The 23,738-nt window shown below is 55.4% G+C and overlaps 8 protein-coding genes and 1 non-coding gene across 13 annotated transcripts; 1 reads left to right on the forward strand and 8 right to left on the reverse strand.

The window, feature by feature from the left end:
* Positions 1–92: 92 nt before the first annotated feature.
* On the reverse strand, positions 93–9,419 carry ABB37_07462 (hypothetical protein; the record flags this gene model as incomplete). Its single annotated transcript, XM_015806110.1, has 1 exon — positions 93–9,419. The coding sequence occupies one exon, from the start codon at positions 9,417–9,419 to the stop codon at positions 93–95; it is 9,327 nt and encodes a 3,108-aa protein (XP_015655032.1).
* A 1,663-nt stretch (positions 9,420–11,082) lies between these two features.
* Positions 11,083–11,632, reverse strand: ABB37_07463 (putative mitochondrial iron-sulfur cluster assembly protein; the record flags this gene model as incomplete). Of its 2 annotated transcripts, none has more annotated exons than XM_015806112.1 (1): positions 11,083–11,632. In XM_015806112.1, exon 1 carries the CDS (start codon positions 11,416–11,418, stop codon positions 11,083–11,085), a length of 336 nt encoding a protein of 111 aa, XP_015655034.1. In that variant the 5' UTR covers positions 11,419–11,632. The 2 variants fall into 2 exon arrangements, with proteins under 2 accessions (XP_015655034.1, XP_015655033.1); XM_015806111.1 differs by having other exon boundaries at positions 11,083–11,582.
* A 417-nt stretch (positions 11,633–12,049) lies between these two features.
* ABB37_07464 (hypothetical protein) lies at positions 12,050–12,653 on the reverse strand (the record flags this gene model as incomplete). 3 transcript variants are annotated; one of them, XM_015806115.1, is made up of 1 exon in its annotated part: positions 12,050–12,653. In XM_015806115.1, exon 1 carries the CDS (start codon positions 12,593–12,595, stop codon positions 12,050–12,052), a length of 546 nt encoding a protein of 181 aa, XP_015655037.1. In that variant the 5' UTR covers positions 12,596–12,653. The 3 variants fall into 3 exon arrangements, with proteins under 3 accessions (XP_015655037.1, XP_015655036.1, XP_015655035.1); XM_015806114.1 differs by having other exon boundaries at positions 12,050–12,649; XM_015806113.1 differs by having other exon boundaries at positions 12,050–12,640.
* A 300-nt stretch (positions 12,654–12,953) lies between these two features.
* On the reverse strand, positions 12,954–13,809 carry ABB37_07465 (vesicle-associated membrane protein putativesyntaxin-like protein; the record flags this gene model as incomplete). Its single annotated transcript, XM_015806116.1, has 1 exon — positions 12,954–13,809. Exon 1 carries the CDS (start codon positions 13,794–13,796, stop codon positions 12,954–12,956), a length of 843 nt encoding a protein of 280 aa, XP_015655038.1. The 5' UTR covers positions 13,797–13,809.
* Positions 13,810–14,727: 918 nt separating this feature from the next.
* ABB37_07466 (cysteine conjugate beta-lyase aminotransferase- like protein) lies at positions 14,728–16,080 on the reverse strand (the record flags this gene model as incomplete). 2 transcript variants are annotated; one of them, XM_015806118.1, is made up of 1 exon in its annotated part: positions 14,728–16,080. In XM_015806118.1, exon 1 carries the CDS (start codon positions 15,970–15,972, stop codon positions 14,728–14,730), a length of 1,245 nt encoding a protein of 414 aa, XP_015655040.1. In that variant the 5' UTR covers positions 15,973–16,080. The 2 variants fall into 2 exon arrangements, with proteins under 2 accessions (XP_015655040.1, XP_015655039.1); XM_015806117.1 differs by having other exon boundaries at positions 14,728–16,075.
* Positions 16,081–16,665: 585 nt separating this feature from the next.
* On the forward strand, positions 16,666–16,738 carry ABB37_07675. The gene has a single exon. It is a non-coding gene; the product is annotated as a tRNA-Lys (tRNA).
* A 526-nt stretch (positions 16,739–17,264) lies between these two features.
* ABB37_07467 (hypothetical protein) lies at positions 17,265–18,101 on the reverse strand (the record flags this gene model as incomplete). Its single annotated transcript, XM_015806119.1, has 1 exon — positions 17,265–18,101. The coding sequence occupies one exon, from the start codon at positions 18,099–18,101 to the stop codon at positions 17,265–17,267; it is 837 nt and encodes a 278-aa protein (XP_015655041.1).
* A 1,438-nt stretch (positions 18,102–19,539) lies between these two features.
* On the reverse strand, positions 19,540–21,378 carry ABB37_07468 (putative expression-site associated protein; the record flags this gene model as incomplete). Its single annotated transcript, XM_015806120.1, has 1 exon — positions 19,540–21,378. One exon carries the CDS (start codon positions 21,376–21,378, stop codon positions 19,540–19,542), a length of 1,839 nt encoding a protein of 612 aa, XP_015655042.1.
* Positions 21,379–22,508: 1,130 nt separating this feature from the next.
* Positions 22,509–23,241, reverse strand: ABB37_07469 (hypothetical protein; the record flags this gene model as incomplete). The annotated part of the gene is made up of 1 exon (XM_015806121.1): positions 22,509–23,241. The coding sequence occupies exon 1, from the start codon at positions 23,130–23,132 to the stop codon at positions 22,509–22,511; it is 624 nt and encodes a 207-aa protein (XP_015655043.1). The 5' UTR covers positions 23,133–23,241.
* Between the last annotated feature and the right edge of the window lie 497 nt (positions 23,242–23,738).

Here is a 23,738-nt window from a genome sequence, read left to right on the forward strand (position 1 = left end):
CTCCTCGTGCCCCAACGGTCGCATCCACCCCGCCGACGTTCCTTTCTCCGTTTTTTTTTTTTGGGGGGGGGGGGGCGATTTTCCTTTCTTTCTTAGTGACTGCTCGGTGGCCGACGCTCACGTGCAGCTGCGGCTAGCAGCACCGCGGTTCTGCCCCGCCGTTCCTCCGTCGTCAGCGTCGTGGCGAGCAGCTTGGCATGGGTGACAACCTCACGGCAGCACCGTGCACTGTGTACTTTCAACAACAACAAACTTGCCATCTCGAGGGACTCACTCCGCCACAGGCGATACAATTCTTCCGTCTCGGCGGCGATGAGCAGCTGCATCCGAAAGCGCCACGCCGCCTCTTGCCGCCACAATTCGTGCAGGGCACCGCAATGCTCGCCATACAGCCGATGCATCGCCATGGCGGACGTCACAAAGGTCGGCAAAGCGCGCTTGCTCCACCAAAAGTGGATGAGCAACTGAGAGGCGTTCAGCAGCTGGCGACGCTGGACCTCCGCGGCAACTCTCGCCATTCGCGAGGACGACGAAGAGGAGGCGGACGAGGTGAAGGTCGGCGAGGACACGGCGGGACTGCAGGGAGGCGTCGGCAGCATTGTTACCACACTGTCCGGGCAGGGCAGCATCATCTTCTTTTCCGGATGGGATGACAGTGGTGATCCTGGCTGTGGCGGCGCCAACACGCTTCCGCCACCGTCGTTGTTGCCGCTGGACCACGCTGCCGACAGCGATCGGTGGAATTGGGAGTGGCGATCGGAGAAGCTTTGCGACCGAAAGCTTGTCCGCGGCTCTGCCACCCGCTGCATCGCGTGTCGCCACTTAACGTTCGCGTCTTCGGTGTTGGCCAGAACGGGGTGGCTGCTGACGCTGCTGCCGCTTTCCTGCGGCAGCGACGATTCCTCCCCCTCCTTCCGCTTCAACGCCTCGACCTCGTGTTCGGCGTTACCTCCATCGAGCCCGTTCTTCTCACTATCAACGCCACCGCCACCGCTCACGCCATCCCCTTCCGCATCATCACCGGCCATGTGCCGCCGCAGCAACTGGGTCATCTTTGCCCGCTCGTCCTCGCGGTATTGCCGGCTCATCTGCCGGTGCCGCTCCTCGCTTGCGGTGGTCGAGCGCGGAGACGGTTCCAGATCCGCCTCCGCCTGGATGATGACTTGACGGGCCCGCCGTGTCCGACTGGAGTCCGTGGAGGGCTTCGTGGGGGTCGGGGGTGGCTGCTGCGTGGCGGGACTCGGTGGAACGAAGAGGCTACGCGACATCGTCGTGCTGGTTGGGGCGGAGACGGGTGGGACGGGCGGGTTGGTCGTTGTCGCGCCGCGGCTGCTACCAACACCACCATTAATATTAGTGTTACCATCGGGAGTATCAGCAAGGGTGTAGTCATGTCCTGCTCCCCCGTCACTGCCGCGGTGTGGGACCTCCTCGGGGCCACATGGCGGTGGCATCATGAGCGGAGCGGAGCTGCCTTGCATCATTTCGAGAGGAGGAGGAGGTTGCCTTGCCGATTGTCTCGCAGGCATGTCAGAAGTTGGCTGGCTCTCCACCACAGGAGCAATATCCGTGTGCCTGGGATGTTTGGCAGGAGCTACGGTTTCTATCTCGGTGTCTGCCATGGTTGCTGTGAGCGCCAGAGGCGGTACGGAGGGGAACTGCGTCGCTTGCTCTTGTTCTTGCTGCGCCATTAGCGGTGAAGCCTCCGGCACCGCATCCGGCTCTGCGTGCACGGTGTTGCAAAAAGATGGGCGTGGACTGCGAATGACCAACAGTACCGACTCCTTCATGTGTGCCACCTGCACCTGGTTGAGCCGCTGCCGAAAGAGGGTCTTGTAGAAGTCTCTCTCCAGCGCCTCTCGCCGCTGCAGCTCCTTCAGTTGTACGCCGACACGCACGATGCCCTCCTGCACGATGAGTGGCTCCATCTCACGCGTCAGCCACATCGCACCCGACCGGACTGCCTCCATAAAACACGACAAACCACGCAGGCCCTCCTGCACGTGCAGGTGCAGCAGCATACTCGTGTAGAGCAGACTCATCTTGTGCCACACCGCCGCCTCTACCGCGGGGCGGCAGCGCTGGAGGTAAAACTGCTGGAATTGGTACTGCGCCCCCAACTCTGCGCGCACTGCTGACCCGCGCAGCACGCGCTGCAGCCGCAACGTCGCCATCTCCACCTGCGCATTCCACACATCCCAGAGCTGCCGCCGTGTCGAGAGGGATTGCTGGTTGAGCAGCGGGTCGAGGTGGCGGCGTATCTCGCGTGGCTGCCGCAGCCACCAGTGATAGCCACTGAAGCGGTACCGGCGGGCAAGATACACGCGCGTCAGGGCGGCAGCACCGAAGCGGTAGAGTGCCTCCGCCGCCCGCGCCCGACGCTGCTGCCGGCGCGCACGCCAGCTGCCGAGGTAGCGGCGAAAGAACTGTTGGATGCGCAGACGATCAATAAAGCTCTTCTTCACCTCCAGCTGATACAGCATGCGAAGCGTGTGCACCTGACAGTTGCGCAGCTGCTCGGCGGAGGAGATGGTAATGGGAGACTGCAGCATCGACGAGGATGAAGTGGTGGTGATGGTGCTGGCCGTCGCGGTATCGAGAGCCGCGGCGTTAGATGAGGAGGCTGCCTGAAAACCGTGCATCGTGTCGCTGTTCTGGTATGCAGGCGGAGACCCAGTGGCGTAATAGTAGCCCTGGGCGTCGAACCTCTCTTCGTCAAGCGACGCACCCAGCTCTTTCAGCATGGCAGCAATTGTCGAAAGGGCGTTGGGGGCGTAGCGTGCCGCCCGCGTTGACTTGCAGTGCGCGAAGTCCTCCTCTGCTCTACTGTCTACCGCAAACGTAGGAGAGGCGCAGGATTTCGCTGCGGAAACGATGGAGGCAACGCCGCCACTTGGCATGGAAGCTCTCTCCAGCATATCTGGTTGTGTTGTGCGTGCACCGTTGGAGTCGAATACCATGATCGAGCTGCGTTTAGAGAGGGCTGCGTTCTTCTCATCCACATCACCAACACCGGCCACCACCGGGAGCTGCGCAGTGTCCAACAGCCACAAGACCGAGCCGATTTCACTGGACCCTTGCGCGCTGACAAGCCACACCGGAAGCGGCACCGGGGCAACCGAGAAGGACTGCAGCTGCATCGTGATGCGTAGGCTCTGCAGGAGCAGTCGCTTCGCCGCGGCATACTGGTACCGGTGCAGCAACACGCAGGCTTGGTTATTGAGTGCCACCGCGTAGTCGTATACGGGGACGTCGCTGGCGTGGTGCACGACGCCCTGCAGCGTGGTGGCGGCTTCCGTCAAAAAGTGCTCCACCTTCGCGGCACACCGCAGTCGCCGTGCATACAGTTGCACGCCGGCCGATGGTTTCTGCAGCGTGTTCTGCCGCCGCATGTGGCGCACGTAGGTGGCCATGGACTGCTGGCTCATCACGTATTGCCGCTGTGCCTGCCGACAAAAAAGATAGGCCGTATTGTTTAAAACACTGCAGAGCGCCTGCTTAAGACGGTCCGGTGCGGTGGTCCACGACGCACGCCTCACAAAGGCCCATGCGCTGTTTGCGTCGCCCTTGCCGTGCATATAGGCCACGACGGAAGTCGGTGTGCCACCTGCTGACGCGGCCGCGCCGTGGCCCCCCTCCACGTCGAGAGGCCTGTCCACGTCGATCGTGGTCATCTCACCGCGGTCGTCGTGCGCAAACACAGAGGAGCCGAACTGACCGCACAGCGCCGATGGGTCGAGGTTTATTGCGCTGGCGACTAGCTGCCGATCGAACAATGGCTTCCCTCCGCCTTTCTCTCCTGCTCTTGCAGCATCTTCCGCCAGTTCACGCAGGTGGTACGTGATACTCCGCCGGGCACGGAAAAACTCCGTCATTGCCTGCGGCCACGTCTTCGAACTCTGCAGCAATAACAGCCCCACGTCGCTCGCCGCCATCGCCGCCTCCACGCTGTTTTCTCCGTGTGTCATGACAGCGAGTTCGCGCCGCAGTGAACAGAACATGACAGCACGCGACATGCCTTCTTTCGGGGTACGATGGGCGTCGGGCAGCAGCATGTGCCGTGTGAGCAGCTCCAGCAGCGTCGTGTAGAGATCAACGCATTGAACAGAGCGTAAGATGAAGCTCTTGAAAGCGCCGATGGAGCCCACCAGCGGTGTGGGGCCGGCGCCGTTCATGCTCAGCGCCCGTGCGGTGGCCGTCGTCATCGCGCGCGTGTCCGCCACCGACTCCTCCGCTGCTGCGACCACCGCCACCTGCCGTTGGGTGATGGGCGGCGGTAGCGGCACACTGCGCAGCCGATCAACGGAGAGCGCCGGCGCGCTCGTCGCCCTCTCCACCGCTCCAGGTGCTCCTGTAGTATTATCACCGCTGCTGCCGTTCGCTACGGTTGCTGTTGCCCTCGCTTGCTGGGACGGGTCGAGGGTGAAAGTTTGCGAGCCGAGGGGTGTGTGCAGGTATTGGTTCCGGGTGTCCGACGATTCGCCGTTGCGGGGTGACAACGGGAAAGGAGACGCCGCATTCACGCGAGCGCGGAGGCCGCCGCCGCTGTTGCTGCTGCTGCCGACAGCGCCAGATCGGAGAGCAGGCCAGCCAGGAGAGCGGGCGACGCGCCGGCCTCCGCCGCTCACCGCAACGTCATCGCTGGCGGCCGGCCGAAGGAGGGCGTCTTCGCTCTTCGCATTGGGGTCGTCCACTGCGCCGAAGTTGAATATCCCGCCTGTGAGGACGTTCAAGTCGGCAATGGCCGCTTCGAGCGCCGTCGTCACGCCCGACGCGGTGAACTGCGCCGCAACGGTGGCGATGATTCCAATCTTTTGCCGCAGCAGGTAGCCGTACACGACGTGGCTACCGTTCATGTTCTCCATGCACTCCGTCATGTGCCACATGGAAGACATGGCTTCGTGCAGGTCGACGCGTGCGTTCAGCAGGCTCAGCCGTGCGTGCATCGAGGCGTTGAGAGACATGACGGCGAGGGTGTCTTCGCTGTTGGCGCTGGTGGCCGCCAATTCTCCGCCGGCGTATTCTGCATCCCCGATACCGCCGCAACCACCGTTGTTGTTGCCCGTGGCGTTGTAGACGCTCATGATTGCGCTGGCGGTGTTGCCACGGGCACGCGCCAGGCGCTGGCGGTGAGCGAGAGGCGACTCCAAACCACGCCGGCGTGGCCACGCCAGATGGCCGGCAGCCCCGTTGAGCATTCGGTCACTGGGTTGGTCGGATTGCTTAATAAAGTCGAAGTCCTCCATAATAGCCCACCCGCGGCACGCAACGCGCACGTCCGCCGCGTGCAGCTGGATGAGCTTGCCCATGTACACCATGTGTGGGTTGCGCTCCCGCCAGAACGTGGACGGTGCCCCGTCGTGGCCCTGACCAATGAACGGCGCACTGAGGCCGGAGGAGACGATGGCGATGCCGATCTCACGCTGGTGCTGTGCGTACTCGAGGGCGCCTTCGACGCTGCCACGGTGGAGGCACAGGGGGAGTTCGATTGTTGTGCCCCACACGGCAGAGCGCAGCGGACAGCCCGAGCTCAGCGGAGGACATGCGGCCACGGCGCCACTGATCGTTCTCGTTTGTCCTCCCGCGTAAGCCGAAGAGGATGGAGAAGACAACGTTACGGACGACAACAGAGAAGGCGAGAGTGCACGCAGGGCGTCCGCACCAGTGAAGCTGCTATCTACGTCTATGCGGTTCTGCCGCAACACCAGAGGGACGCCCATCATCTCTTCCAGGCACTGCAGCGACCACCCAGGGAAGAGCTCTTTTGCCTCGACCTGAATACTCTCCTCGTCGGCGGCGGGGTAGTACACGGGGATGGCACCGCGCAAACGGGACGACGGGCCGCGGCCACGCTTTGGGGCTGGAGACACCGGCGCAGAGGCAGCGGCGGCCCCGAGTCCGCTGCGACTCGCACCACGACTTAACCACGATTCGCCTCCGTTGCTGCCGCCGATACCGCCGTTGTTATTATTACTACTACTTGCAATACCACCACCACCACCGTTACCACTCCCGCTGTTACCTCCTCCCCCGCCACCACCATCGGTGCCGACGACAGGAGGGGTCCTGGTGTATTGACTGCGCCGCGTGGGAACTGGTGCGCGCTTGTGCAGCAGCTGCCACTCACTCATCTTTTCGTTTCCGCTGTAGGGCTGCACCACGTATTGCTCATTTACGGCGAGCAACAACTCGTCGAACATCGTCAGGCGGAACGCCACTGCGCTGAGCTGCCGGTTGAGAACCGGGTAGCCTCCAAGGACCTGCGCGCTGCTCGTCGCGAGAGAGCGGCCGGCCTCGTCAGTGAGGAAGCGGTTTGACGACTCCGTGGCGGACGCGCCGGCGGCGCTGAGAGCGGTGCCGTTGGCAGTGCTGAGAAGGGGCATGAAAGGACTGACGTGCTGCTCCGCAAAGTTCCCAGCCACACCGCTGTCGTTGGGCGTATTTGGCAGCTCCAACGGCCCAGTGCCTCCGTATTCGACGACGGAGAGGTTTGCAGGCAACGGCGGGACGCCACCGCCGCCGTTGTCGCTGTTGTTGTTGCTGCTGCTCATGTTCACCGTAAAGACGCCGTTCAGCACCCGTCGTACTGCGTCTAGCAGCGGCGCACCCAGCGCCTCTCTCGTTTCGTCAATGAAGGCGAGAAGATGTCGGCGCATTTCAGCGGCGGACGCCCCACTGCCCTCGCTTGGCTTTTCTTCCTCGCAGTCTGTCGCCGCCGCCGCGTCCTTTGCGCTCTCGATGGCAGTCTGATTCTGGCGCTTCCTGTCGTACTCCTCCTCATAGTCGACCACCGCAGTCTTCGACGCCGCCGATTCACTTTCTTCCTGCGGCAACGATGCTACGGACTCGCCTTCGGTGTGAGCTGCGGGGACGGGGACTGTTCTACTCTTGTTGTTGTGGTCACTACTGTCGAATGTTGCCTCTGCTGCTGAGGTGGACGCCAAGGTAGTAGCCATCAACGCTGCCGTTTCCTTTAACTTGTTCTCTTGTGCTGTGTCGTCCTTCTGCGCTGCTAAGGCACTCCCCCTCGTCTGGTCCTCCGCAGTCTTTGCGGCCCTCGTTGTCGACGCTGCCGCGAACGTCGCCGCCTCTTCTTTTTCTTCTGCAGCCTCCGCGACCGCTACGCACAGACTGTGAAAACGGTGCTGCCAGTCTGGGTTTTGGCGGATGACCATGTACCACTCCTGATAAATGAGGTGTTTGATAACCCGCGCCAGGAGCTCACCCACCACCGCCTGGATGCACCGACGGCACTGCTTCAGCAACTCGTACTTATTCGGCGAGGACGAGCCGAGGCGGTAGGCGGTCTGCACCGCCTCGTCCAGCGACGCCTCCTCCGTGCGGAGGAGGTCGACAATGGCGTAGACGTAGTTGCCGTAGCGCACGCCGTGGCTGTGGCACAGGGTGGACAGGAGGACGGGCGGCTTACCGCGGCTCCAGTGTCGCTGCGAGGGCACTCCAAGACTCCCAAGTGATTCGTTCAGAAGAACACTGGCGTGCATACCGGAAGAGGCAAACATACTGCTGCCGTTGCTGTTGCTGTTGAATCGCGGCAGTCCGTTTAGCAGCTGACCCACCATAATGCGCAGCTTCGACTGGAGAATAAGCTTGTTCGGCCCTCCGCTCCGCTGCACGCACCCGCTCTTGCTCTGGAACATTTCCCGCCGCGGCACCCGCGCTGCCATCCACGACGTGCGCGTGTACCATTGGTAAAGGCAAATCGCACGGGCGTCGATGAAGTACCACCGCGCATCGGCACCGATGGCCGGGGTGAGCTGCAGACCCCCGCTGCGGGTGAAGGAGCCGCCCTGTCTGGCCGCCGCGGATGTGAAGACCTGCCGACTAACACGATCCACCATCCCAGCGACGGAGTTGGTGAGGGTGGTCGGGTCGCCGCGAAAGACGGAGTTGCGTCGATTTTCCCGCGGGACAGGCGCCCCACTCGCGTAGGTTTGGGAGGTCACGTCGTAGCTCGACAGCGGCGCCACGCCCACGCCGCGGCTGCCGTAGTACTCGTTGGCACTTGTTGCAGGCTCGAGCTGCTGCAGCAACGACCACGCTACGGACCTTTCCAGGGCGTTATCAAGGCCCGCGGTGCCCGCCATGGTGTGCAGCGACGGCGCTGAGGTCGCCACCTCCGTCGTCGACGGGCCGCCTCCCTTTGCGAGACCGTTGAAAAAAGGGCCGGCGCCTGTCTCGCTGCGACCGCCCTCCGCGCGATCGAGCGGGCGCATGAGTCGCAAGTTGGCGCACAAACCGCAGAATGAATGCCACACCACCGTCACCGCGTCCCAGCCGTGCCATAGCCCCGTGACCGGTGCGAGAGACATACACAACACCGGCACCCCTAGTACCTGCATCCCCAGCGTCAGCGGAACAAAGAAGAGGGAGAGAGGCGCGTTCACGACGGCGTGCAGGGCGTCCACGTAGGCGCGGACCTCCCGCATCGTGTTCCACCGCAGCAGACACATCCCATGTGCGGCATCGTAGCAGCAGGTGCTGCTTCGACGGATGAGGTGCTGCGAAAACGGGGTGTGCTCGTCCAAGTCGGACACCCACGCCGTCACGACCTCCGTCATCACACCAGACATGTCACGCAGAAACGCATTCCAAGGCTTGTGAAACTGCTCCTCGTAGTTTTCGTGGCCCCATTCTTTGCGTAGGATGGCGTAGGACGCGGCGTTTCGGGTGCTGCCCCCCGCCGCTGTGCTGCTTGCGTCTGCCTTCACGCCCGCGCCGGAAGGACGACCCGCGCTTGAAATGTGCAGCGACGCCTGCACGCGCCGAGAGTCACCACCGTGTCGTTGTCCCTCCAGCGAGGTCGATTCCCTATCTCGTTCGTCCTCGGACAACGCCGTGGCCAGGAGATGATGCGAAGGGTCCGCCTCTGAAAAAGTTTTTTTCGACGAGTTGCTTTCGTCATCGTTTCCACTCGTGGCAGCTGCGGGTTGCGCGGTGAGAGGTGTGTGCTGTGGCACATACTCATTCTCACCCTTACCTTGGCGGGCGCCTACAACGCGAGTCGGCAAACGAGAGGCGGATGCGGACGCTTCAGCGGCAACAGCGTTTCCGCGCCGTCCCAAAGTTATTGATGATGAGTCATTCGAATGTGCAGTGGTGGTACTGTGCAACGCACTGCTGTTGTTCTGGGCTTTACTCGTGGCGGTAACTGCAGACCATCCGCCGTTGTCTTCGCGAAACGCTTCGTGTTCGCTGTTGCGCAATGACTGTGAAGTGAAGATGCCTCGCATGCTTTCGATTTGAGTGACGTAGCGCTGGTGCGTCTCGCGTGCGGTAGCGGTGTCGCCATATAGTTTGCACACGGCAAAATACTCGTCTAAGAGCAGGGGGGTATTTGAGGGCTGGAGGCGCTGGCCCATGAGAGAGAACGCCACGCTGGCATCTTTTACAGTGTACATGATCAATTAAAGAGGTTGCTAATATATATATATATCAGGCACTACAGGAAAGAAGAAAAAAGGTAGGTTAGATCTCACCAGGACCAAAAACCGATTTTTGTAGAGCGAAAACAGAAAGGCTACAATGGGAAAAATGCGAAGAGAAAGAAGCGTGTATTACATATCCTCTTCAGCTAATGACGCCCGAAGGAAGTGGGGCAGCGCAAGTTCGCTTCGACCCCGACAGTAAGAACCTACAAAGGAAACTAATGGAGAAGCGAGAAACGAGCAACACTGCAGCGCGCAAGTAAAAGCTGTTGTGTGTGTGTGTGCAACGCAAAGACCGAGGAGAGGTGGAACGAAGGAAAGAAAGAAAAGGAAGGCAACTGAAAACTCAAGAAAAGATAAACATATTTAAAAAATAGAATCGTTGTCGGGGACACCCTCGCCAATAGTCGCACAACGATGTGGCTCGATGACTTTTGAGACTCACTGCGCTCTCGCTAAAGGTGAAACGTGAGTTGAGAAGGACGAAATTTTAAACTACAGCAAAAGCAGCTGCGAAAACACGTGGAGGAACACCTCCCACAAAAACACCGCAACCTCTCCCACAAAGAGCGGACAGCTAAAAGAAGAAGAAAAAAAATGTGCGACAAAAATGACTCCTTCAGTTTCTACTTCTGAAGGGTCCTATAACGCCACGACACCCGAGAAAAGTGATTTGTCTGTGCCTATGTTGACGACAATAGAGCTTGCTAAGGAGGCTCTTCAGTAAACAAAAATGTGTATTTGGGGCCGAACGGTGATGCGTAGAGAAAAGTAGAAAGAGAGAGTTCACGCCAGCATACGCGTGATCAGCAAACAGTCAAGTTAGACAGCCATCCCGAAAGGAAGAAAAAAAAGAAAGGAAGGCAGAAAGAGAACAGAGAGAGAGGGGACCGAAGAGTACGGATTTGTTAATCTTGTCAGTGGCGAGGAGCGCATGGACGATGGAGACTGCAACCACCGCGCTTAGAAGGTAAAGAGAGAAGGAAAAGCAGACTCGCAACTCGAAACTTTATAACAGTATTGAAGGTACGACTCTCGTTTCATCTGCCATATGAAACCATCGAGGTTTCGCTTCTTCCTATTGCTGCTCCTTTCGATGACTCTAGAAACGTTTTCAGAACTGTTGCTTGCTGTCCGTTGATGTCCTCTGTTAATAAGATAATATAGAGTATCAATTTGTTCTTAGTTATCAGCATTGAATAGCAAGCCCCGCAGGACTTTTCAGGCTCAAACAAAAAAAGAATGCAATGTGTATAAAACTGATAATAATAGTGTGATGTGAAAGACTCGCGCAGCATTCCGCATTAGCTCCAGTGCTCATCGTACTTTTACAGCGATGATAAAACAAACAAACAAAAAAAAAACGTTGCACACACCAAAGCGAATTAAAGCGTTCTCACAATCTACAAAAAAAACTTTCACCGCGAGCATATGCAACAAAACATAAAAGACTACAACAAAAGCTGGAGCACTACGTACAGCTCCCTTTTTGTTGCGAATGTGAAAGCAACCGTCTCGCACAAGTATGACTCTGCGGCGGCCAGGAGTTCAGCGAGCAGAACAATCCTGTCTCACAGCTCGTCACTTACGTGTCGAACACTGAGAACCGGTGCTTCGCCTACGTGTGGCCTCGCCGTTACTCGATCTTATGTTCCGTTGAGCTAGAGTGGTGTTGTTGGTGGTGCCTGGAAGGGTGATGGTGCACAGCAGCGTCAAAGTAGACCGGACGCTTGGCGTACATCTGGTTCACGACGACCATGCGTTGCATTTGACGGAGTTTCTCGTGACCTTCCGTGACGAGAAACTTCTTCTTCTCCTCGGGAGAGAGTTTGGCAACCGCGTCGAAATCGTCCTTGATGTGTTGCACGAAGTACTGGCGGAAGTTGTAGTCGCGGAAACCGCGTGCCGTTCGAATCATCTGGCCGCGAAGACGTTGAACAGACTTCTGAATTGCCTGAGACGACGCAGACATCCCGTGAACACGTTTATAGATGCGAGGTGTGTAGGTCACGGTCTTCGGCAATGCTGAGCTATTCAAGCAGCGGATCGACTTAGAAAATAGAAAAAGGCTTGCTTGCGGTGAGCAGCGTCTCTTGTATTTGGCAAAACGCTTGTGAGACGTGATAGCCCTAAATCTGTGGATATCCAGCAAGGTAAAGGGTAATATATCAGAAGTCGAGGAGAGCTTACAAAGCAGTCAAGACGCAAGAGAAGAAAATGAATATTGTGAATGAAGCTTCAGCAAACACAGGCGCGCAGCTAGCTTAAAAGCGTCACGATTTACATGCAGCGCTGCGCTCAGTAACACACACTCTCAAAAACAAATAAACGAGCCAACGCACACCCTGATATTCCTACTGCTAATTATAGGTTGCGTTAGGTAAGTGAGAATCAATCTCATTTACACCACTTTGCTCGCCAGCGCTTTTGCAGAAAACGTACTTTCAGCTCCTTTGGTCTACTAAGGTATCACAAACACAGTATCTTAGTTAAGAGGCGTTAACCGTTGGCACTACAAAGGCCGATTAAACAAAAAAAGAGGAAAATATAAAAAAGTGACACTTTGGAAACTATTCCAAAAGAGAGAGAGCACTTGCACTCGCTTACGTCATCCGGGCCTCGTCACGCAAGTACTCGCCGACATCCGCTTCGTGGAAGAGAACCTGAGAGTTCATTTCACATTTGCGACACTCTAGCGTGCTCTGGGCGGCGACACCAAAGCCTAGCGGGATATCACCCATGGAGAAGACCGCAACCTTCTGGTACTTGGGAGTGGCTTCCGTAATCCGACCAAGGCCGGCACGGGTCACGTTTCCGCCGTAGAGGAACTTCTGTTCCTGGTTAGGCTTCACCCAAATCTTAAACAGTGAGTACTGCGCAATATACTCCAGAGCAGTTACCTGGATGCGAATGTTGCCATTGTGGGTGATCTTTGCGAAAAGAACTCCAATGCCCATGAGATTGTTCTTGGAGACGCAACTTGCCAACTTAGCGAGACGAAGAGGCATGTACCAGATGCGACTTTTGTGGAGGCGGAACACATGCTCCTCCTCACCCTTGCGTTCGAGCAGATGAGTCGTATTGGCGCCGATGTACTGCGCAAGCTTGTCGAAGAGCTGCTTCGTTTCCTCGTCGTTAAGTGGCCGCATTCTCCTTAAAAAAACAGTAGCGAGACTTCCTACTAACGTGTAGACTAAAGCAACTAACTAAGCCAAGTAACAAGAAGGGGAATTCAAACGAACAGAAAGGATGAAGTAGCTGTTTGGTTGAGAAGGATAAGAAGCCTACTGGGGAAAGCTGGAGGCAAAGAGCGCAATTACACAAGCCGGAGTAAAGTTTCCTACTTTTCCTACCACACATATTAAAGCGACTGAGCTCCTCGAGTGGGCTCTTGAAATAACTCAGGTCTTCACCCCGATGCCAGCCACACTGTCAACAAGAACAGTATCGCTGGAAAGAAAAAACCTGCTGCACCTTTTCACTTCAGAAAGAGATCTTTTTTTAAAATCACATAACTGTACAACTGTTTTGGCGCTCTCTGGCCTTCTCCAGTTCAATTTGCGCTTTTGAGGCGCTAATAAGTGCCTTATCAACATTGAAGTCGATACGGTCTAGCATCGTTCCTTGATCGACTACCATGTTGTGCACGTCGTCAAACATACTGTGGATTTCTTGAATGCTATCAAGAATCTCTTTGATCTCCTTGCTTGTTTGCTCCTGACGCATCTCCTCGACCAGCAGCGACTGCACATCCTGCTCCGTGAAGCCCATTTCAAGAAAGTGTGCCATCTTCTCTTCTTGCTTTACCGTTTCGTATGCCGCGTCGCTTCCAATTTTCATGTATTTACTAGACTTCTGCTCACGGCGACGCAGTTGAGTGCCAAAATACTCTTGAGTCGTTTTAAAGAGTGTTGCTAGTTGCTTGAAGCGCGTCGATAGCTGGGATTGTATGTTGCGCACTATTCGACTCTCTTCCTCAGAGTAAGTGGGTTTATTCTGTGTGCCAGCCACAAGAATATGCTCCAGTTTCTTCAGAAAACCTTGAATTTCCGTCGTTTGTTGGTCAATCTCGTCGCGAAGTCTTTTCTCTTCCTCATCGCTGCGAAACTTGGGTCTCAAGAATGCGCGGTGCAGCTCACTTAGCTTCTCAATTTTTTGGGTTAAGATTAGCGCGCTGTCCTCAAAGTCGGAGGGTAAGATGCTCCACAGAGGTGCGATCAAAAGCGGCCGCTCAGTCTGCGTCTGCTCTGCAGACGGAGAGCATCCATACTTGGCGTGCGCAGCAGCACGCCTCTCGGCGAACTCATCATATCGGTTTCGCACCTTCAATTCGGTATCCTCCATTGACATTAATATCAAGGTCTTTTCGTTGTGGAAACGCGCGGACCGTAGCAAAGTAGATCCAATGATGCAAAGTAATAATAATAATAATAATAATAAAACGAAAAGAAGTAGAGAAAGAAGTACCTGGTAGGGGTTGCTTACAACAGACTAGAAACAACACGGCTTCTTCCTACTCACTGTAAAAAGGAAATCCTGCAAAACATTTTGAGATAAGAGGGGCAGGTTTTCTTTTTCCAAAGGTTCCTGTTGAAAACTCCGCTCTTTAACCAGTAAGGTCTGAAGTGTCAACTCTTCAACCGTAACAAAGAGCTGAGGGAGATGTGCTTAGAGTTTCGTCGCTGAAACGCTTTTTTTCCTGATTCTCGCGATAATGTAACGTTAATGATGCTAGTGGTAGTTGCAGCTGGGTAACAGAGAAAAAAACTTCTGTCAGCTGTCCTTACTTACGCGAGAACAACGACGTAGCCGATGAGATACAATCTTCAAAGCTGCTTTTTCTGTTGGATGATAGTTGCCGGTCATGCTTGCAACAAGACAACAACAACAACAAAGAAACAAAAAAAAAAACAGCATCATCTTTGCAGTCTTCAAACAAAGTGTGACATATGCAATGCATTCTGAAAAACAACATCACCCAACACTCGTTACAAACACCCGTATTTACCTTTTACCAGCGCTTTATTGAAGGAAAAAGAAAGGTGTGTAATACGAGTTGAATTACTGAGAGAAATAAATAAAACAAATATCTCTTAAAGCAAACCATAATAACAACAGATAAGAGATAAAGTATGAAATGAAGTAGCAATGCCCGAGATAGCACCTTAGCTATATAAAAAAGAAAACAATAAGTCCACAGTTTCAGACAGTAAGAGAACGTTACAGAAAAACTGCCACACGCACCAAAAAGAAAGAACAATGGATTCAATTACTGATCATTTCAACGAAGGTAATCGTGAAGCTTTTGGAGGCGCTCTGCAGCAGCGTGGAGCTCGCTCTCAGGCTTGCAGCACGCAAAACGAACGTAATTATCGTAGAGTGGCCTACTGTCGTTTTTACAGAAGGCTGTCACAGGAATGCAGCAGACACCGATAGTCTTTGTGAGCCAAAGACTGAACTGCCAATCCTTTGCTTGTGAGGTATTTCCAGGGTCGTAGTAGTGTTTCGGATCCACATTCGAGATATCTGCTAGGACGAAAAAGCCACCCTTTGGCTTTACCGGAGCCAAACCGCTGGCAGCTAGCATTTCGCAAACCTCGTCAACGCGAGCAGCATACTCCCCACGGAATTTTTCGTAGAAACCATTTCCTTCCGCCTTCGCCATCGCTCTCGCCAACGCGATCTGAAATGGAGTGGAGCAGCAGAATGTCTGGTAGGACACAATTTGAGCAATGGGTGCGATCAGCGTGGCATCGCCGACAGCCCAGCCAATCTTCCATCCAGTGCAGGAGAAGGTCTTGCCGGCACTGCAAAGGGTAATAGTGCGTTCCCACATTCCGGGCAGATTCGCAATCGAAAGATGCGGCTTGCCATAGGTGAGGTACATGTAAACCTCATCGGCAATGACGACCACGTCAAATTCCTTTGCCACCTCGGCAATAATCTGGAGCTCGTCTTCTTCCCATACCTTACCGGGAATGTTCTGCGGGGTGTTGAGGAGAATAAACTTGGTCTTTTCGCTAACCGCTGCGAGGAGAGACTCGCGCGTGAGTTTCCATTGATCAGCAGACTCCGTCGAGGGCTGAAGGGAGGCGTACTTCACAATACCGCCGGTGACATAGATATCCTGGTAGTACGCGTCATAGTACGGCTCGATCAGCACCACCTCGTCGCCATGATTGAGAAACGCCTGGAACGTCGCGCTCAGCGCCTGCGTGACACCGTCAGTCACAGCCAAATTCGGAAGGCCAACTTCGCGAGAAAAGTGCTTCGAGTAGACTTTGCCAAGCTGTCCGACAAGTTCTGCGTTACCGCGAACGGGGCAGTATTGATGAGCAAGCGGTGCTTGCTCACTATTTTCCAGCACCTTCTCGAGCTCTTCGAGGAGAAACTTAGGAGGGGCAAAGCTTGGGAAACCTTGCCCAAGATTGATCGCTTTGTGTTTGTTGGCCAACGGAGTCATTTCCTCCCAAATAGAGTTTGTCGGTAGCCCTTTCAGGCGCTGTGCGATAGCAAACTTGGACATTGTGGAGAACAGCAGAAAAAGAAAATAGTAATAGTCAGAGTAATTGACAATCAAAAAGAACGAAGGAAATTAGTGGATGCTGAGTGAATGAATGCTGATACGCTGTGCTAAATAAAACTCTCCAAAAACATAGAAAGAATGAGGGAAGAAAAGGACACGGAAACTTAGGGAATCCCCACTGCAAAACAGGTTTGCCTTTTAACGTCATTGCTGCTGTTGACAAACGAACAAAACGCCACAGAACGATATTCATTAAAGAAAGCGGTGGTTACTTTGCGGTTGGTGCTTGAGCACATAAGTTCTGTGTAGCTTTTCTGGCTGAAACAAGAGGCTTTGCGTTGCTGTGTTCACATTGTGCGAATAGAGTAAAATTTTCTTCTGCGAGTACTTCACCACGCCGGCACGTGGAGCCGTTGCAATTTTGGGAAGCTATGGTAGTGCTTGAAAACCGTCGTAGTGGAAGTTGTTCTCGTTCTGCTTCGACGGAAGTGGACGACAACAAGTGTTTGTTTTTTGGTTGGAGAGATACCCAAAAGGCGGTCGAGAGGGCAGTGAGAGGTAAGCCGGCACATGCGGCATGTGGCCGATAGTTGCGTGAGAAACGACTGAGGGAGGGGGAGAGTCGGAAACTCGAAGCGACGGCCGCCGCATTTTCCTCCTAACGCGCAGCCTGAGCATTGGGGTTGACGTGTGGCATTCCTAGCTCAGTCGGTAGAGCGCACGGCTCTTAACCGTGTGGTCGTGGGTTCGATCCCCACGGAGTGCGCTTTTTTTTTCGATTGCGCGGGGAGGGGCTGGGCGAGGAAAAGGGGGGGGGGGGCCAAAGGGGGAATCGCGGGGTCCAGTGCGCCATCGCCCCGGCGCGTTTTTAGGAGGTCTGTATGGCTGCCGGGCGCTGCGCGGGGTGAATGGATAGTGTCGGAAGTCCACTGCGAGGAAGGAGTGCAGGATCAGGTCTCTGTTAGTGCATCTCTCTCGGGCTCTTCGCGCGCCTTGGTTGTTTTCTTTTCTTGTTCCGGTGGGGCCGCTCCGCTTCCGCGGCGGGCGCGGGGGTCCTCTCTTTTCGGGGGAGGGGGTCCTCGGCGCCGCGGGGAGGGCCGGCGTGGGCGGTGGGCGGAGGGCCACCGCGCACCAGCCCCTCCCCCTGGCCCCCAACCCCCCAGCCGTTTTCCATGTGGCGTCTTCTGGCTTTCCGCGGGGCCGCTCGTAGCGGTGTCGCCCGCCATTTCCTTCTTTTGCAAAAAAAAAAAAACCACAAACGACAACAACAGGACGCATGCAGGCCCTGTTCCTTACGGCGGCAGCGGGATGGTGAGCGGCTCATCGTACAACTCGCCAACGCGGACAAACGGCATCTGAAAGCCGTTGGCGCCGCGGCCGTGGTAAGACGCTGTCCTAATCCGCACCTGCCCTTCCGCCACGCGCGTCACAACACTGCGTTGGAACAGTACGCCGAACAGCGTTCGTGCGGGGGCTGCCGGGGCATCCAGGGGCTCCGGCGGTCCACCCGACTCCCCGGCGTCCCCTGCCGCGGCCGGCTGGCCCTCAAAAGGCGTGGTGCCGTACTCGTGCTGATGGCGCTTCCACTCCACAAAGCGCAGTGCCGGTCGCTGCGCCTTACAGAACTTGTAGGTGCTGCCGTCTGTGTTGATCTTGTCACGGAATACAGACGGCGGCGGGTTCACGACCGCAGCGTGCGTAGGGCGTGTCGGGCTGGACGGGCCGTTCGTGTCCAGTCGGGGCCCGCGGGAGCTGTAAGGCATGTAGAAGCTTGTGACGTGCTTCACCAGGCGGTGCGCTTTGGCCGCGCCAGCGCCGTCTGCCCAGCGCACCCGCTTGCGTGACGGCGCGGCGGCAGCCCTGGGAGGCGTCGACGCGAGGGAGGCCGCCGCCACCACCGCCGCCGCCCTGGCCGCGATTTCGTCCACGTTCACCTCATCCTCGTTTCCGCCACCGCCGCCGACGCCGACTCCGCCGTCGGCGTCCACCACCGGCACCTCCATCGGAAAGAAGTCGCCCTCGACGAGGTGGGGGTGATGGGCGTCTGAGGCGGCCACATCCGCCTCCACGACGTCGTCGGCGCCGTCGTTCACCGCAACTGGCGAGCTTGGCTGAGTCTCCTCGTTCATTATTCCCACCAAAAAGGAAAGAAAAGAGAGAGAGAACAACTGTGCGAGGGTTGGAGCTACAGTTATCTATGGAAGATCCAATTAAGAAGCAGTGACTCTAATAGCGTTCCTCTTTCTTTTTTGTTGTTGGCGCTTTTCCTCGGCTCGTGTGGGCAGCAACAAGGGTGAAGGCAGCTGCGCGTATTGCTGGCGAGAAAGGAGGGATACAAAGCGGCGAGGAACAGGAGGTCCGTTGTGCAACGGTGTATATGTGTCTGTGGAAACTGCGTGCAATTCACAGGCTTCTCTTACCCTTTTTTTTATTCGAAAAGCCGCAGGCAGGTGTCACACACATACAAAACAATGTATGTGCTCTCTTCCTTCGAAATTTAAAAACCGCACTGGTTGATAAGAGAGAAGAGGGAGAGGGAGAGTAGATAGTGCTAGTTACTGCGGTCCCCTTGCAGGAACGCAAGTTCGTTTCCGTCGCTTTACCCAATGGGTGACTGCACTTGGTCGATTTCGCTCAGAACTATGGACGACATCTGCGTAGGCGCCAGGGTTTTGCTCAGGACCTGGGCTCAGAGGACAAGAAAAGAAAAAAGAACAATAATATGTATCGTTTCGGGTAATAAAAATTAAACACAACAAAAACAAAAGCAACGAAAACAAACCAAAAAATAATACTTGCACAACTTCAGCAGCCTGGGCACACATTGAGTAGGGTAAGTCCACCATACTAGAAAATAAGAAGGAAAAAGAGGAACAGTAAAACAAACAAGCATACACCGTAACGACGGTTCTCCGTCGATGACCAGGCGCTTTCCCCTTTGCCATCAAGAAGACGAAACACCATCTATTACGCTCTGCGCCTACCGACGAGTCGCGTCAGACAGCTGTGAGTCGTGCCCTGGCGCTAGAATTGCCGACACATGCTCGTGAGAGCGAGAAAAGTATCACACACTGCACAAAAAGGAAGAGCAGAAGCGAGTACTCAACGCATAAAACAAACAAACTAACAAGCGAAGCGAAACAGACACACGCTGGAAGTAGCAATAATAATAACTATTATTGATAGTAAACGCACGGTAATGTCGGTAACATAGCCTATGATCCCCAGACGCACTCCACTGCGTCAGTTGTGAAGAGACTTCACTACAATTAATTCGAAAATTGTAAAAGAAAAAAATACAATGACTAAAATGATTCAGCAGGTTCTCCAAGTCTGTATCGATGCTGAACGAGGGCAGACGTAATACTGTGAGAAAAACAACGCCAACAAGCCGCAGACCCAACCAAATACAAAAACACCATAGTCAACGCCAAATGAGTCGGTGCACAGAATACAAAAACAGCAGCACAATTAAATAGTCCAACACGCAAGCTGGAACATTCGCATAAAAGATTGTTGCCTCTCAACACATGGCGCGTTCGTTTCCCATGTGTCACTTTCTCAAAATTACGCCTTTCTTGAGGCAAGTAACATGGGATCGTCACACATGTGGAGATACTCCACGAACACACGCTGGTTATTCATCCACAACTCGACCACTTCATTCGAGAGTACGTTGCGTGCTGCAGCGCGCGCGCGCCGGTCATGGCGAGCTGCCACCAACCACGCGAAGTGGTTCCGATGGGCTGAGAAGCGCGGCTGCTTCGTTGGGGCGGCGTAGTGAATAAATGGTACGTGCACAGTGTCCGCGTCATCTTCCTGTTCGTTCGCATAGCCGCGCACGCGATCTTCCGGCGTGGCCGAGCGCCAGAGCAGCGGCGGCGTCACCAAGGCACCACCACGTGTCATCTGGAGGTAATCCATGTCCTCCTTTTTCGGCCAGTTGTCGCCGAGCAGGAACCGAGTCCGGTTTCGCACCCAAAAGCCGGCGCTCTCGGGAAACTGCCGTTCCAGGTAACCGCCATCGTGGAAGAGCGCCGGGTTGCGCTCCATCGCCGGGGCCAGCACCACCATCTCCGACCGCCGGTCCACACCGAGGAACCCAGGGGGGCCAAAACGGGGGTCAACCACCACCGGCGGGCTGCGCTCGGAGAGTGGGGGCCCATCGAGGAGGCCGTGCTCAATCTCAAACAGGCGAGCGCGGGTGTAGATTTGGCCAAAGAGGGCCTGGTCGCACCACCACTGGTCGGTGTGGTGGTCCTCCGCCTCGGGGACTGGCTTCTCTTTCTCCACGTAGGTGGCGATGGTGCTGGCCAGGTGGCGAAGCGCCCACACACGCGACACATGCATGCCACCATTCAATAAATTGATCGGGTTCGCCCTATTGACGGTGCTGACGCGGTAAAACAGTGGGTCACTCGGCGAAACGGCGCGTTGCATGGCGTAGGGCGAGTTGGCATTGGGCACGTTAAAGATGCTATCCTTCATCCACTGCCGGCCACCAGCAAAAGCGATCCCTAACTCACGCCGCACGTCCGTCGCACACTGCAGGGTGTAGGAGCCCAGCGAGGCTCTGGTGTAGCTAGACTTGCCGTTGCGCGCCGCCTCAATAAGATGCTCCATCGCCGCAAACGCAGCGGGGCACCGCACGAAGCCTTCCGAGTGCTGCCCCCACCAGCACTGATCGTCCGCGTTGTACACCACCGGCGGCAGCTGCATCGATGGCCGCTTTGGGTGGTGCGGCGCCCCTTGCTTCTGCAGTCGCTCCATAAAAAGCGGCGCCTTCTTCTCGCCGTAGTCCTCCCACGCCCGCACGGCGGCCACGTCGAGCTCCGCCTCCGTCGCCGGCGAGAAACGCGCAAACTTCTTCAAAAATGGTACAAAATCCGCCCCGGTCCAGAAGACGTCGCTGTCCAGCGTGACGACGATGTCCTCGTCGCGCAGACCTTCCTGCTTGACAAAGTCGAGGTAGGTGTTGAAGCGGTGGATGTGCGAGTAGGAGGCGTTGAAGCCTGTCACGGGAATGCTGAAGCCGCCCAGTGCAGCTGCACCGACCGCGGTACAGAGCTTCCAGTCCACATAATTCGACAAGATGTGGAAGCGCACACGGACGGGGCGATCGCGTTCGATGCCCACACTGCGCAGGTACCCGTTCACCTCGTCCTCTAATGCTTGCTGCCGGTTCGAGCGACGCTGCACCTTTGCGACCAGTTCTGGATCATTTCTTCCGTCCAACTGAACCTCGCTGGTGCCGGATGGAAGCGGTGCGATGTATAGTGCATGCGCTGCGTAGGCGTATGCGTGGGAGCGATAAGGAACGGTAAGGGTGTGGCCGTCCAAGACGCCAGGGAAGTCGTAAACTGCTAGCCACAGGTAGAGGAGGCTCGACAGACAGAGGGTGAACATCAGAGTGCACAGCAAGCTACATCGACAGAAGCGAGACATGCGATACCAGCGGTTAATAAGCCGTGGGGGTAAGGAGTGTACTACCCAGGTGCGGAAGCGGGATGGTTGGGATCGTCCTGGCGGGATCCCCCGCCGCGGCGCGGAGAAGAAGGGCATATGCTCAACCGTTGAGGCTCGCATTTCGCGCATACAATAAGAAAAAAATTGCCCAGTGATAGTGTCTTGAAAATTGAGTATATAATTCAATGACAAAAGACGCAATTTCAATTCTCAGTAATAAAAAAATAACAAGGGCCAAAAGGGGGGAAAAACACGGCTCGCATTCTTACGAGAGAAATAGATAATATAAAGAGCGAAAGGAAGGAAAACACAGTTACCAGAAAAAAAATGAGACAGTAGCCTGTGGAAAACTGCCAAACTCTCAACTCTTTATATCTCTGGCAGGACTCGATGAGCAAAGCAGTGATAACGGTTACTCGCTACGGTAACCTGAACGATCGACTACGAAACAAAGACAGAACCCTAGGCGAAAAGCGGCGAATTAAAAGAGAAGAGAAAGGTATGGGAGAAACCACGTTTAGCTAAAAAAGAAGAAGATAAATGAATAAACTAGTAAAAATAAGGAACAGTGGAAAAAGCAAACACTTTCTTGCCACCTCTGTCTTGTACGTTTGTGCGGCCGCAGCTGCTCTAGGCAAAGCGGTAATGCACCGCCCTGGCAGTGCTTAACGTTTCTGTGAAGAGAGAGAAAGAGAGAAAAAGGAAAAAAGTGGCACAGTAAAGGAGAAGCGAAGGGGCGTACAATCTAGCTGCATTCGAGACAACAAGATCTGGCTGCTTACTCGCACACACCTGGTCATCGACGGCCTATTCGATCGGTTCTTGGTGTATATATATATATATATATATATATTGGTAAAGAGGGACATAACCATTCAGTGATTATCGTCGTTGTCTGAGTAAATGATATGCAACAGAAAGAACGCATCGTTGTTGCGCACAAGTTCGCACTTAGACAGAGATAGTTACGTTCTTTTTTCCTTTTATGTTTCTCACTTGAGGCGTTACAGCTACACAGCGGTCGTACCTACTTTTAAAGCAACCACACCCTTTTTAAACATACTTTTCTTCTATTTGAAAAACTTCTTCATAAAGTGGCGGTGCGCAACGGAGTCCTGCGTACGGTTCAACACCGAGTTCCATTTCTCCTTCTGCTTCCCGTCGGCTGTGGTCGGCCTTGACGAAACGCGCCACGCTGCGTTGCGGAAGAGAACGTCGTGGTCGTAGCTGTTTGCGCCTACACCGCTGGCAGATGCTTGTCTTTCGGGAGGCGCATTCGCCGATTTTGCCGCCTCTCTGGAGGTGGTCGCGCCACTGCTTGACTTCTCCTGATGTCGGTGGCGCTGTTCGCGCAGCTTCGCTAAGCGCGCGTTTTCGCGTTCGATTTCGTCGTCGCTGTCGTCATCATCACTGTCACTGCTGCTGCTGCTGCTGCTGCTTGCTTGAGCAGATTTAGATGTCATTGCTGCCGCTGCTGTAGATTGGTCGGTCGAGGTTTTGAGGTGCTCTTTTTGAGCTGGCGAGGCCCGCAAGTCGCTCTCCCCTTCGCCGCCGTCCTCGCTGTGGGAAGCTGCCTTGTTCGCCTCTTCGTTCGCTTTTGTCATCGACACCGCCGCAGGCGACGGACCGTCGACGCGGCGTCGTTTGATGTTACCCTGCCCTGGGAGGCTTTCCTTGTGCACAATTCCAGACATGCTGAAGCGATGATAAGGATAGGACGCAGTCTCTGTTTTTCTCTCTTTTCTACACAGTTGAGAAATGTGTTGGTTGCCTTGCCAGGTCTTTCAGCTGAACGAACAATACTGTTGACAAGGAAAGAAAGCGAGAGGTGGAGGGAGAGAGAGGGAAAACGCATGTATGCAGTTGAGGGGTGCGCAAGTAACATCAAGTCCATTTACGTCCCTCGTCATAAAACGTGAATTCGCAAAGAGGGGGACTGAGCTGGGCAACGCCAGTGAAAAGCTCTGCAACTCAACGCCTCCTTTTACCTTTTCCTTTCGCGAACATGCTGCATGGGGTGATGTGAAGGGAAAGCCACTAAGGCACAAACGCACGTGCCAGATGAGGGATGAGACATCAACAACACAGTGGATGAGCAGACAGAAAAGAAAAAAAAGCAAAACCGTAGAGTGCCGATGTTCACCATAATACGTAAAAAGAGCAAGACGTCAAAAAGAGGAGGAGAAGACCTCCCCTTCTCACCCCCAAACACAGCAGCGCGGCGCCTTCCACAGCACGACAGACGGCGTAGCAATGACAATTGGGTACAATCTATCGCTGCTGCCCTTCAACTGTGAAGA

Source organism: Leptomonas pyrrhocoris, assembly GCF_001293395.1.
Source record: "Leptomonas pyrrhocoris isolate H10 chromosome Unknown, whole genome shotgun sequence".
In the NCBI taxonomy this organism is placed as follows: domain Eukaryota; phylum Euglenozoa; class Kinetoplastea; order Trypanosomatida; family Trypanosomatidae; genus Leptomonas; species Leptomonas pyrrhocoris.